The 14,741-nt window shown below is 38.7% G+C and overlaps 1 protein-coding gene across 1 annotated transcript in view; it reads right to left on the bottom strand.

Moving 5' to 3' along the window:
• The window catches only part of RNF175 (ring finger protein 175), a 64,539-nt gene that overhangs the window by 20,869 nt on the left and 28,929 nt on the right, over positions 1-14,741 (bottom strand). Inside the window, 2 exon segments of the mRNA XM_073804675.1 lie at positions 887-994; positions 13,515-13,622. Of these exon segments, the coding sequence (XP_073660776.1) occupies positions 887-994; positions 13,515-13,622 (216 nt within the window).

Below are 14,741 nucleotides of genomic sequence, written 5' to 3'. Positions count from 1 at the left end.
ATCCAGAGTACTATAATCTCAGCATATAATCGATAGAAGAATTATTTTCTTATGCTGTCTTTGAAATCCAATGTGTATTTTAGACTTACAGCACCTCTTATGTCATAATTTAAGTGCTCCGTAGCTACATAGGCTAGTGGCTACTGTATTGGATAGCATACTTCTAGAGGTTTTAAGGAAGAAGATCTATAGAAGGAAATGACACTTCAGAATTTTGTGGAAGGGAAATTTGTAGTTCAGTAAGAACTACTTTACCATAAATGTCAGCCTACTTTTTTGTTTGTTTGTTTAAATTTATTTATTTATTTGGCTGCATTGGGTCTTTGTTGCTGCGCGCGGGCTTTTCTCTAGTTGCGGTGATCGGGGGCTACTCTTCATTGCAGTGCGTGGGCTTCTCATTGGGTGGCTTCTCTTGCTGCAGAGCAGGGGCTCTAGGCGTGCAGGCTTCAGTAGTTGTGGCTCACGGTCTCTAGAGTGGAGGCTCTGTAGTTGTGGCGCACAGGCTTAGTTGCTCCGCGGCATGTGGGATCTTCCCGAACCAGGGCTCGAACCCATGTCCCCTGCATTGGCAGGTGGGTTCTTAACCACTGTGCCACCAGGGAAGCCCTGTCAGCGTGCTTTTAATGGTGATCTTTTAAACTTATAGACCACGTATAGATTCTCTTTAAAGCTTATAATTTTTGCAAAACTTTTAAATCTGTGGGTTTTCTCTTCCTTTTCTCCTGGTTTTCCCCAGTGATATCTACGATACCAATGACAGGCCTATAAAAACGTGTGCATGGAAAAGTGTAGGGCCAAACGTGGCTTCCAGAGACAGAGAACTCGACCAGGTGAATGTTATAAGCAAGTGCTTGGAGATATGAATGTCTTAATTGGAGATACTTACTTGAAAAATAAATTGAATCCACACATTGTAAACATGATAGCCAAATAACCCACAGCACCAAATGTACAGCTGACTTTTTGGATGAGAAGAAACCATTTGTAGACCAATCTGTGGAGAAGCATAAAACATGATGTACTATAAAATATTTTACCTTTTTAGAACATTGTTATAAGTCAATTTTTAGTTTCTAAAATACTATTCATTATGCAATATACAGAACATGAGTATATTATATCAGCTAAACCCCGTAATTATCTCGAGTTTTAATACACTATCAACAAGCAGTATATAAACAGTACTATCATGCACATGTGTTTCTGTGTATATGCATATGTAAATTCATTGTGACTTATTTATGTTCCTCATGTAAAAATGGCCTTCAGGACTGGTTATTCTATATGGGACCCTGCCTACCTTCCTCTCCTCCTTTTCTCATTTGGCCCTAGGTTAGCTTAGAGTGGTTTTGGCAGGAGTACTTTGGAGGTAAGCAAAAGATGGGAAGAGAAGTCTAGAGGGGAGACCCCTGGGAGTTTCTCTTCCCTCCTGCTGCCCCAGTCCCAGGGAAGGCATCACCAGCCCTCACCCCATCGCCTCTCCACTCAAACAGCACCCCACTCCCCAGTCCTGGAGCAAGAGTGCTTCAGACTTGTTTTTTCTTTTATGTGGATGGGTCCTTTGTGTGTCCCACACTCACCATGATGACTTCTAAGGCCTTTCCCTCTTCCCACAGGGTCCAAGTGCAGAAGGAAGAGTATAGAGAATGAGGGCAAGAGTGGAGATGATCTAGAAAGAGCTGTGTACCCTGTTCATTTCCCTCGTTCCAGGCAGTAAAAGCCCTTAGAAAAACTACAGAAAGGCCACACGGCTGCTTTGTGCCTGAGAGAATGTGGGAAGAGGATGGAGGCACAGCTCCATTCCTGGGACACCGTGGTACAAGGACTCTTCCCACTGGAACAAGAAGAGAGGGTGGAAGGAGGAGGGCTGGGGGCCCCAGGCTTGGTGCCCAGAGATGATAGGGGGTGCTGGCACATTGCACACAAGGGTGAACAATGGCAGGGGCCCTGTTTGCCCTCAGCCCTTTCCCTCCTCATCCTCTTGAAGCCCCTCTCCTGCATTTCACCCCAAACTTCATTCAGAGTCTCCCTCGAAAGACCTGGCCCCCCCTTTTACCTCTGACCCCTGGAGCCCTGTCCCCAACTCTCACCTTCCCCAACTTCCTCCCTGTTGGAGACATTGCACCAAATGCTTATGTTCTATGGTATTACTGATGCAATGTTTCAGCGTTATTTATTTTTTAAAAATTTTTATTGAAGTATAGTTGACTTATGATATTTTATTAGTTTCAGGTGTACAACGTAGTGAGTTGACATTTTTATGCATTACGAAATGATCACTACCATGAGTCTGGTTACCATCTATCACAATACAAAGTTATTACTATATTATCAACTATACAGGCAGACCTCGCTTTATTGCACTTTGCAGATACTGCAGGGTTTTTTTGGTTTGTTTTTACAAATTGAAGGCTTGTGTCAACACTTTGTCGAGCAAGTCTATATGTGCCATTTTTTCCAGCAGCATTTGCTCACTTTTTGTCTCTGTGTCCCATTTTGGTAGTTCTTGCAAGATTTCAAACTTTATTATTATTATATTTGTTATGATGACCTGTGATCAGTGATCTTTGATGTTACTATTGTCATTGTTTTGGGGCACCACAAACCACACCCATGTAAGATGGCAAACTTAATTGATAAACGCAGTGTGTTCTGACTGTTCCATCAACTGGTCATTCCTCCATCTCTCTCCCTTTCCTCAGCCCTCTCTATTCCTTGAGACACAACAATATTGAAATCAGGCCAATTAATAACCTTACAGTGGTCCCAGTGTTCAAGTGAAAGGAAGCCTTGCGTGTCTCTCACTTTAAATCAGAAGCTAGAAATGATTAAGCATAGTGAGGCAGGCATGTCAAAGCAGAAGCAGGCTGAGAGCTAGGCCTCTTGCACCAAACAGCGAGCCAAGTTGTGGATGCAAAGGAAAAGTACTTGAAGGAATTTAAAAGTGCTGCTCCAGTGAACACAGAAATGAAAGTGAATCAGCCTTATTGCTGATGTGGAGAAAGTTTTTTTGGTCTGGATAGAGGATCAAACCAGCCACTACATTCTCTTAAGCCAAAGCCTAATCCAGAGCAAGGCCCTAACTCCCTTCAATTCCCTGAAGCCTGAGAGACGTGAAGAAGCTGCAGAAGAAAAGTTTGAAGCTAGCAGAGGTTGGTTCATAAGATTTAAAGAAAGACGCTAGCTCTGTAGCACAAAAGTGCAAGGTGAAGCAGCAAGTGCTATCGCACCAGGAAGCTGCAGCAAGTTATCCAGAAGATCTAGCTAAGATAATTAATGACGGTGGCTGCACTAAACAACGGATTTTCAATGTGGACAAAACAGCTTTCTATTGGAAGATGCCTTCTAGGACTTTCACAGCTAGAGAAGAGAAGTCAATGCCTGGCTTCAAAGCTTCAAAGGACAGGCTGACACTCTTGTTAGGGTTTAATGTAGCTGGTGAATTTAAGTCGAAGACAATGCTCATCTACCATTCTGAAAAATCCTAGGGCCCTGAAGAGTTATGCTCAGTCTATTCTGCCTCTGCTCTATAAATGGAACAACAAAGCCTACATGGCAGCACATCTGATTGCAACAAGGTTTACTGAATACTTAGTACTCCTCAGAAAAAAAGATTCAAAATATTACTGCTCATTGACAACACACCTGGTCACTCAAGAGTTCTGATAGAGATGGACAATGAAATTAATGCTTTTATGCCTACTAATACAATATCCATTCTGCAGCCCATGAATCAAGGACCAATTTCAATTTTCAATTCTTATTTTTTAAGAAGTACATTTCATAAGGCTATAGCTGTCATAAATAGTGATTCCTCTGATGGATCTGGGCAAAGTAAATAAAAAACTTTCTGGAAAGGATTCACCATTCTAAATGCTGTTAAGAATACTTGTGATTCATGGGAACAGGTAAAAATATCAGCATTGACAGGAGTTTGGAAGAAGCTGATTCCAACCCTCATGGATGACTTTGAGGAGTTCAAGACTTCAGTGGAAGAAGGAACTGCAGAGGTGGTGGAGATAGCAAGAGAACTAGAATTCGATGTGGAACTTGAAGATGCGACCAAATTGCTGCAATCTCCTGATAAAATTTGAATAAACAAGGAATTGCTTCATGTGGATGAGCAAAGAAAGTGGTTTCTTTAGATGGAATCTTCTCCTGGTGAAGATGCTGTGAAGACTGTTCAAATGACAGCAAAGGATTTGGAATATTACATAAACTCAGTTGATGAAGCAGCAGCAGGGTGTGAGAGGACTGACTCCAATTTTGAAAGAAGTTTTATGTGGGTAAAATGCTATCAAACAGCACCACATGCTGCAGAGAAATCGTCCATGAAAGAGTCAGTTGATGAGGCAGACTTCACTGTCTTATTTTAAGAAATAGCCACAGCAGCCTCAGCCTTCAGTGGCCACCACCCTGATCAGTCAGCAGCTACCAACATGGAGGCAAGACCCTCCGCCAGCAACAAGAGTACAACTTGCTGAGGGCTCAGATGATGGTTAGCACATTTTAGCAATACATATTTAAAAATTAAGGTATGTACATCGTTTTTTTGAATATATTTCTATCGCACACTTAATAGGCTACAGTATAGTGTAAGCATATATAGTGTAAACTTTTATGTGCACTGGGGAACCAGAAAACTTGTGTGACTCACTCTATTGTGAAATTCACTTTATTGCAGTGGTCTGGAACCCGACGCAAAAGGTATGCCTGTACATTGCATTCCTGTAACTTACTTACTTTATAACGTGAAATTTGTACTTCTTTTTAAAAAAATTATTTAATTTATTTTTAATTTTGGCTGCCTCGGGACATAGCTGTGGCACATGGAATCTTCACTGAGGCATGCAGGATCTTTTGTTGAAGTGCGAGGCCTCTTCATTGTGGTACGTGGGCTTCTCTCTAGTGGCGAGCAGGTTTTCCTCTTCTCTAGTTGTGGTGCGCAGGCTCCAAGGTGTGTGGGATCTGTAGTTGTGGCATGAAGGCTTAGTTGCCTCGAGGTATGTGGGATCTTAGTTCCCCAACCAGGGATCAAACCTGCGTCCCCTGCATTGTAAGATGGATTCTTTACCACTGGACCACCAGGGAAGTCCCAAAGTTTGTACTTCTTAATTCCTTTCACCTATTTCACCCATTCCTCCACTCCCTTCCCCTGTGGCAACCACTAGTTTGTCCTCTGTATCTATGACTCTGTTTGGTTATGTTTTTTCATTTGTTTGTTTGTTTTTACATTCCACATATAAGTAATATATGGTATTTGTCTTTGTCTGACTTTTAAACTTAGTATAACACCCTGTAGGTCCATCCATGTTGTCCAATCAAAATGCAAACTTCAATAATTTCAATGGCTGAGTAATATTCCATTGTGGGTATATACCCTATCTTCTTTATCCATTCAGCTATTGATGGACACCTAGGCTGCTTCCATATATTGGCTATTGTAAATGCTGCCATGAACATGGGGGAGCACACATGTTTTTAAATTAGTGTTTTTGTTTTCTTTGGTTAAATACCCAAAAGAGGAATTGCTGGGTGGTAAGGCAATTGTATTTAAACATTTTTTTAAAGAACCTCCATACTGTTTTCCATAGTGGCTCCACCAGTTTACAGTCCCACCCACAGTGCACAAGGGTTCCCTTTTCTTCACATTCTTGCCAACACTTATTACTTCTTGTCTTTTTGATAATAGCCATTTGATATGTGTGAGATAATATCTCATTATGGTTTTGATTTGCATTTCCCTGATGATTGATGTTGAGCATCTTTTCATGTGCCTGTTGGCCATCTGTATGTCTTCTTTGGAAAAATGTCTATTCATGTCCTTAGCCCACTTTTGAAATGGATTGTTGGTTTTTGATAGAGTTGTATGAGTTCTTTATATGTTTGGAGATTAACCCCTTATTGAACATATCATTTGCATATATCTTCTCCCATGCAGTAGGTTACCTTTTCATTTTTAATAGTTTCCATTGCTGTGCAAAAGCTTTTTAGTTTGATGTGGTCCCATTTGTTTATTTTTGCTTTTGTTGTCCTTGCGTGAGGAGACAGATCAAAAAAATATTGCAAAAACTGATGTCAAAGAGCATACTGTCTATGTTTTCTTCTAGGATTTTTATGGTTTCAGGTCTTACATTTAAACCTTCAATCCATTTTGAGTTTATTTTTGTATATAGTGTAAGAAAATGGTCTAGTTTCATTCTTTTACATGTAGCTGTTCAGTTTTCCCAGTGCCATTTACTGAAGAGACTGTCTTTTCGCCATTGTATATTCTTGCCTCCTTTATTGTAGACTAATTGACCATATTAGCATGGGTTTATTTCTGGACTCTCTATTCTGTTCCACTGATCTAAGTGTCTGTTTCTGTGCCAGTACCATACTGTTTTGATTGCTATAGCTTTGTAGTATGGTTTGAAATCAGGGAGTGTGATACCTCCAGCTCAGTTCTTCTTTCTCAAGATTGTTTTGGCCATTTGGGGTCTTTTGTGGTTCCATACAAATTCTAGGACTGTTTGTGAAAAATGCCATTGGTATTTTAATAGGAATTGCATTGAATCTGTAGATTGCCTTGGGTAGTATGGATATTTAAACAATATTAATTCTTCCAATCCATAAGCCCAGTATATCTCTCTATTTGTGTCATCTTCAATTTCTCTTATCAGTGTCTTACAATTTTCTGACTACAGGTCTTTTACCTCCTTAGGTAGGTTATTCCTAGGTATTTTATTCTTTTTGATGCTATGATAAGTGGGATTGTTTCCTTAATTTCTATATCTGATAGTTCATTGTTAGTGTATAGAAATGCAACAGATTTCTTTGTATTAATTTTATATCCTGCAACTTTACCAAATTCATTAATGAGCTCTAGTATTTTTCTGGTGACATCTTTAGGATTTTCTATGTATAGTATCATGTCATCTGCAAACAGTGACAGTTTTACCTCTTCCTTTCAAATTTAGATTCCTTTTATTTCTTTTACTCCTCTGATTGCTGTGGCTAGGACTTCCAAAACTATCAATATGTTGAATAAAAGTGATGAGATTGGACATCCTTGTCTTGTTCCTGATCTTAGAGGAGAAGTGTCCAGATTATCACTGTTGAGTATGATGTTAGCTGTGGGTTTGTCATAAATGGAATTTAGTATGTTGATGTATGTTCCCTCTATACCCACTTTGTTGAGAGTTTTTTTTATCATAAATCAATGTTGAATTTTGTCAAATGCCTTTTCTGAACCCATTGAGATGATCATGTGATTTTTATCCTTTGTTTTGTTAATGTGGTCTATCATGTTGATTAATCTGTGGATGCTGAACTGTCCTTGCATCCCTGGAATAAATCCCACTTGATCATGGTGTATGATCCTTTTAATGTATTGTTGAATTTGGTTTCCTAATATTTTTTGAAGATATTTGCATCTATGATCATCAAGGATATCGGCCTGTAATTTTCTTTTTTGGTAGTGTTTTTGTCTGGTTTTGGTATCAGGGTATTACTAGCCTTGTAGATTGAGTTTGAGAGTGTTCCTTCCTCTTTAATTTTTTGGAATAGTTTGAGAAGGATTAGTATTAACTCTTCTTTAAATGTTTGGTAGAACTCCCTGTGAAGCATCTGGTCCTGGACTTTTGTTTGTTGGAAGTTTTTGATTACTGATTCAATTTCATTACTAGTAATTGGTCTTTTCAGATTTTCTATTTCATCCTGATTCAGTCTTGGAAGATTGTATTTTTCTAGCAATTTATCCATTTTTTCTAGGTTGTGTAATTTGTTGGCAGATAATTGTTCATAGTAGTCTCTTATGATTGTTTGTATGTTTGTGATATTGGTTGTAATTTCTCCTATTTCACTTCTGATTTTATTTACTTGGGCCCTCTCCTTTTTTCTCAATGAGACTGGCTAAAGGTTCATCAGTTTTGTTTATCTTTTCAAAGAAACAGCTCTTAGTTTCATTGATCTTTTTAATTTTTTTCAAGTCTCTATTTCATTTATTTCCACTTTGATCTTTATTATTTCCATTCTTCTACTAACTTTGGGCTTTGTATAGTCTTCTTTTTCTAGTTCCTTTTAGTTGTAAATTTAGGTTGTTTATTTGAGATTTTTCTTGTTTCTTGAGGTTCGCCTGTATTGCTATGAACTTCCCTCTTAAAACTGATTCGCTGCATCCCATAGATTTTGGATCTTTGTGTTTCCATTTTCATTTGTCTTGAGGTGTTTTATGATTTCCTTTTTATTTCTTTGTTCACCCATTGGTCGTTTAGTAGCAAGTTGTTTAGTATCCATGTGTTTATATTTTTTCCAGTTTTTTTCTTGTAATTGATTTCTACTTTTATACTGTTGTGATCAGGAAAAACACTTGATATGATTTTGATCTTCTTAAATTTATTGACACTTGTTTGACACATGGCCTAGCATGTTATCTACCCTGGAGAATGTTCCATGTGCACTTGAAAAGAATGTGTATTCTGCAGTTTCTGGATGCAGTGTTCTATATATATCTATTAAGTTCATCTGAGCTAATCATTTAAGGTCAGTGTTTCCTTACTGATTTTCTATCTGGCTGATCTATCCATTGATATAAGTGGAACAGTAAAATCCCTTGCTCTTACTGTACTGCTGTCGATTTCTCCCTTTATGTCTGTTAATATTTGTTATATTGTATTTAGGTCCTCCTAATGTTGGGTGCATAAATATTCACAGATATATCCTTTTCTTGGACTGACCCCTTTATAATTTTGTAATGCCTTTCTTTGTCTTTTGTTTTAGTCTTTGTTTTAAAGTCTATTTTGTCTGATATGAGTATTGCTACCCTAGCTTTCTTTTAGTTTCCATTTGCATGGAATATCTTTTCCCATCCTTTCACTTTAAGTCAGTGTGTGTTTTTAGATCTGATGTGAAGCCAACATATAAATGGGTTTGGGTTTTTTTTTTTTTAATCCATTCACCCACCCTATGTCCTTTGATTGGAGCATTTAGTCCATTTACATTTAAAGTTCTTATGATAAGTATGTACTTATTGCCATTTTGTTAATTGTTTTTTGGTCATTTTTGTAATTCTCTGTTCCTTTCTCCTTCTTTTAGTCTCTTCCCCTGTGGTTTGATGATTTTCTTTAGTGTTAGGTTAGAGTTCTTTTCACTTTATTTTTTGGTATTTTTATTGTGGGTTTTTGGTTTGTGGTTCATGAGTTTCATATACATGTAACTATATATATATATGTGTGTGTGTGTGTGTGTGTGTGTGTGTGTGTGTGTGTGTGTGTGTTTTGAGCTGATGGTCACTTATTTGAATACATTCTAGAAGTACTACATTTTTACTCCCCTCCAGCCCATGTTTTATGGGTTTGGCATCAAATTTTATATCTTTTCACTTTGTGTCTCCCTTAACTACTTATTGTAGCTATAGTTTATTTTACAAATTTTGTCCTTTAACCTTCATACTACTGGTGGTTGATCCACTGCCTTCACTATCTATTTGCCTTTACCAGTGAATTTCTTTTCTTTCACGTATTTTCTTATGTCTAGTTATGGCTATTTGTTTTCCACTTAAAGGAAACCCATCAACATTTCTTGTAAGGCTGGTTTAGTGGTGATGAACTCTTAGTTTTTGCTTACCTGGGAACCTCTATTTCTCCTTCAATTCTGAATGATAACCTTTCTGGGAGGAGTATTCTTGGTTGTAATTTTTTTTTTCCTTTTAGCACTTTAAATATATCCTGCCCTCTCTTTTGGCTTGTAAAGTTTCTGCTGAAAAATTGGAGGTTTCCTTGTATGTCACTTATTTTTTCTTGCTGCCTTTAAAATATTCTCTTTATCTTTAACTTTTGCCATTTCAATTATGACATGTGTTGATGTGGATCATTTTGGGTTCATTATGTTTAGAATTCTCTGTGCTTCCTGGATCTGCATATCTGTTTCATTTTCCAGATTAGGGAATTTTTCAGTCATTATTTCTTCAAACAAATTTTCTGTCCCTTTCTCCCTCTCTTCTCCTTCTCGGACTCCTGTAATGTGAATGTTAGTATACTTGATGCTGTCCCAGAGGTCCCTTAATATATCCTCATTTTTTAAAATTCTTTTTTCTTTTTGTTGTTCTGATTGGGTGATTTCCACTATTCTGTCTTCCAGGTCACCGATCCATTCTTCTGTATCATCTAATCTGCTGTTGATTCCCTCTAGTGTATTTTTCATTTCAGTTTTTGTATTCTTCAGCTCTGATTGGTTCTCTTCCTAACTATATGTTGAAGTTCTCACTGTGTTCCTCCATTCTCTTCCCAAGATCTGTGAGCATCTTTATGACCATTAACTGAACTCTTTATCGGGTAAATTACTTATCTCTGTTTCATTAGTTTTTTTTTTTTTTCTGGAATTTTATCTTGTTCTGTTCTTTCAAATTCCTTTGTCTCATCATTTGTTTGGCCTTTTGTATTTGTTTCTAAGAATTAGGTGTAATAGTTACCTCCCAGTCTTGAAGGAGGTGGCCTTGTGCAGCAGCACCCCTGTGTGGACTGTGTGTGCTGGAAAGCTTTGGCAGGCTGGCTAGGGCTGGAGTGGACATGGGCTGGGGATTTCCTAGGGCATGCTGGGGCTGGGCTGCCTAGGCAGGATGGCTGGAGTGGGTGTGGGCTGGGGCCATTGCTATTTTAAAAGATACTGTGCTTCACTGAGTTCTGGTTAGAAGGGACCTTATGAAATATGATTTAAATGGGGGTTTGTGGGCTTGCCTGATAAATGATTTGTCATTTAAATTATTTCTATGATGAAATGCTTTCTCCACTTCAAGCAAGTGACATACAAGAGTTATCTAGACAGCACCTTCTCCTATAGGTGTAATCCTGCCTCATCAGAGGGGTCAACAATGGAGAGTTACTTGGAGCAGGAAACTCACATGGGCTGCACAAGGTGTCTTAAATCATTATGAGGCTGTCATCTCCAAAGGGAGCCAGAAAGGGCTTTTGTGGTCTTTTTGCCACAGTGACTCCTTGGGCCATCAGTCCTTATGACTTGCCAGTGTTGAGCACTGTGGAGCATTGTTCAGTGCATCGAGATAAAGGCAGAAGTTAATGTTGCCAAAAAGGGTGATGATGGGAAAAGTGGGAAAAGTGGCAGCTCTGAGAGGATATCCCCTCCAACCCTCACAACATTGGCAGCACCAGAGTGGGCTTCCCTGAACTCCACATGTACTTTCTGCCCATCTCAAGGTTGTACCAGCATTAGAGGTGTGTCTGATTAATAACTGTTTAAACTGCAGGCTTTCTCTGTGCAAAGCAGCTGGTTGATATAATTAAGCCACAGCATGTTCTTGGGGCAGAGGCTTTGCATTCCAGTAGTCCGTGGCTTGATTCTGGGCTCCCTGGCTTACTACCTGTGGGACCTTGGCCACCCTATTTAGCATTTCTGAACTGTGATTGCCTCATTTATGAAGTGAGGAGGGTAGCACCAGATCCTAAAGCAGTCCCGAAGATTATGTGAGAAAATGTGGTAACTCAATATGTCATATTGTTGTTATGGTTGTGTTATGTTTTCCAAATGTACCCCTCCATCTCCCCACCCAAATCTTCCTGCTTATTGGCAGTATGAGTTTGTAAAGCCCAGAACTTCCTTGCTACTCAGATTACACTGGACACAGATATGCTAGATTAGAAATTGTGTTGGTGTCAGAGCAGCCTCCACAAAGGGAAGCTTGGCCTTAAGTTGGAGTTCATGTGATCGAGCCCAGCTCTTTGTGGCTGGCCTGTGACCTGTTTTTGAACCTGAATATTGCTTGACAGGCAACCCAACTATAGTAGAGAGGAAACCCACTTCCCTTTCTCTGTTCTCTTTTCCACAGAGAAGCCCTGGTATACTCTGGGAGCGGAACAGCCGGTTTTTAAATGGTGTTGGTACTGGAGACTCTTCTTGGGTTTGCCTTCTTCACCGTGCCAATTTGTTCCAACCAGCTTTCCTCGTTTGTCATGAAATCCTCCACTTCCAACTGGAACATAGCTAATATGGGACTTACCTATAATATAATGAATAAGCAATGATCCATAAAGATCCTCAGGGTGTACTACCTCTCATGAACTGGAGCTTCTTTATCCAGGAAGAAATGGGGCCTTAATGAGCCTCTCCCATTGTTGTCTTTTAAGATGTCAGTGGAGCATCTTGGCTCTCAGACTGTGTCAGGTCTCGGAGCTGAGCAGCCCGAAGAAGCTGGAGTGGGAGCACAGTGAACATGAGCAGCAGACAGCATGGGCCCTGGCCATCTGAGATATAGGAGCTGTGAAGTGCCATGAGGCCGCATTTGGGTACTTTTGGTATTGGAGTTCCTCTTCATGTGCACAGAAATACAGCATTTAGCTCAGGTAATTCATTATACAGTAGAAAAGTGAACATTCTCATTGAAATAGAATATGGATTATGTTCAGGGGATGAAAACAAGTAAATTTCAATTCATCCAAAACTTAGATCCCTTTCACAAGTTTTAAACAACTTATATTTTGTAAGAAGGAGAAAGGATACCATATGTCCATTTACTGATGGATAAACCAGGCCCTACAAAGGCTGTGTAAAACTCCAAACTGGCCAATTTAGAAGGTCTCTTAATACCACCCTAAAGCTCTTCCCCAAATGGGATTAAATTAAGATACTCATAAACCAGAATTCATTTATTTGAATTTCAATCTTTATCTTTACATTTATTTATCTGGTTTCTCTCACTGAATATATTTTCCTTCTCCAAAGTAGAAGAAAAAATTGATATTTATCTCTCCTACTTTTCTAGAGGATTAAAAAAGTATACATGAATGGCTAAAAAATCATAAAAATATTTCATAGAAACTTATGATTTATTCTCCTACACAGATCAAAATTTGACATTGCCTTATTATCATTGAACACTACACATTTTCTCTTCATCTCATCAGTTTTATCTGGATTGGATTCAGATCTTGTTCAGAACAAGAACACAGAGAGCAAGAACAAACTTGTGGACACATTATGAGTTTATAAGCCCTTTGGAAAGTTTTGTGAATGATCTGATGGAATTATATACATTTCAAGAGGTTGGCAATGGGAATTAAAGTGAGCACTGGAATATTAAACTTCATTTGTTATGAGAGTAATAGCTTGTCCATTACTCATGATTTATCAGACATGAAATACATACATAGTTGTTAGAAGTACAAACTTCCAACTCTTGCTTTATGATAAAATGTATGTGATGTGACTTAGCATGGGATCCAATAAAATGCTGAGGAAAAAGTCAACATGCAAATAGTGCTCTAAAAAATTTAAACAATAGTTTCACTTCTCTTTCTCCAGGCCTTCACTAGCTGATGTCTAAAATAATAAATTTCACAGACATGTTGGAATACCATTAAATATGAATGTGAATGCACAGCAGTAGAGCAAATCTCCAGTTTTGCTACAAAGGGTCAAAGAGGTGTAACACCCTCCTCCGCATCAGGAAAATGGATATTAAATATACTTTCTAATGGTTAAAATTAAGGGTGTGGTGGAGAAAGAATGAATGGAATACATACTGTGGTGTTCTTCCTGAGAAGGGTTTTCGGGTAGCGCTGCAGAGGATGTAGCTGGTAATAAATGAGAACATTCCCCACATAGACAGAAATCACCACCAGTAAAGTTTTTTTTTTTTTAACATCTTTATTGGAGTATAATTGCTTTACAATTGTGTGTTAGTTTCTGCTTTATAACAAAGTGAATCAGTTATACATATACATATGTTCCCATATCTCTTCCCTCTTGCATCTCCCTCCCTCCCACCTTCCCTAACCCACCCCTCTGGGTGGTCACAAACCACCTAGCTTATCTCCCTGTGCTATGCAGCTACTTCCTACTAGCTATCTATTTTAAGTTTGGTAGTGTATATATGTCCATGCCACTCTCTCACTTTGTCACAGCTTACCCTTCCCCTTCCCCATATCCTCAAGTCCATTCTCTAGTAGGTCTGAGACTTTATTCCCACCTTACCCCTAGGTTCTTCATGACCTTTTTTTTTCTTAGATTCCATATATGTGTGTTAGCATATGGTATTTGTTTTTCACTTTCTGACTTCACTCTGTATGACAGACTCTATGTCCATCCACCTCACTACAAATAACTAAATTTCGTTTCTTTTAATGGCTGAGTAATATTCCATTGTATATATGTGCCACATCTTCTTTATCCATTCATCTGTTGATGGTAGATTGCTCCCATGTCCTGGCTATTTCAAATAGAGCTGCAATGAACATTTTGGGACATGACTCTTTTTGAATTCTGGTTTCCTCAGGGGATACGCCCAGTAGTGAGATTGCTGGGTCGTATGGTAGTTCTATTTGTAGTATTTTAAGGAACCTCCATACTGTTCTCCATAGTGGCTGTACCAATTCACATTCCCACCAACAGTGCAAGAGTGTTCCCTTTTCTCCACACTCTCTCCAGCATTTATTGTTTCTAGATTTTTTGATGATAGCCCTTCTGACTGGTGTGAGATGAGATCTCATTGTAGTTTTGATTTGCATTTCTCTCATGATTAATGATGTTGAACATTCTTTCATGTGTTTGTTGGCAATCTGTATATCTTTGGAGAAATGTCTATTTAGGTCTTCTGCCCATTTTTGGATTGGGTTGTTTGTTTTTCTGTTATTGATCTGCATGAGCTACTTATAAATTTTGGAGATTAATCCTTTGTCAGTTGCTTCATTTGCAAATATTTTCTCCCATTCTGAGGGCTGTCTTCTGGTCTTGTTTATGGTTTAATTTGC

Source organism: Tursiops truncatus, chromosome 5 (assembly GCF_011762595.2).
Source record: "Tursiops truncatus isolate mTurTru1 chromosome 5, mTurTru1.mat.Y, whole genome shotgun sequence".
NCBI classification, from domain to species: Eukaryota; Metazoa; Chordata; class Mammalia; order Artiodactyla; family Delphinidae; genus Tursiops; species Tursiops truncatus.
This window is presented reverse-complemented; position numbering and strand designations above follow the sequence as displayed.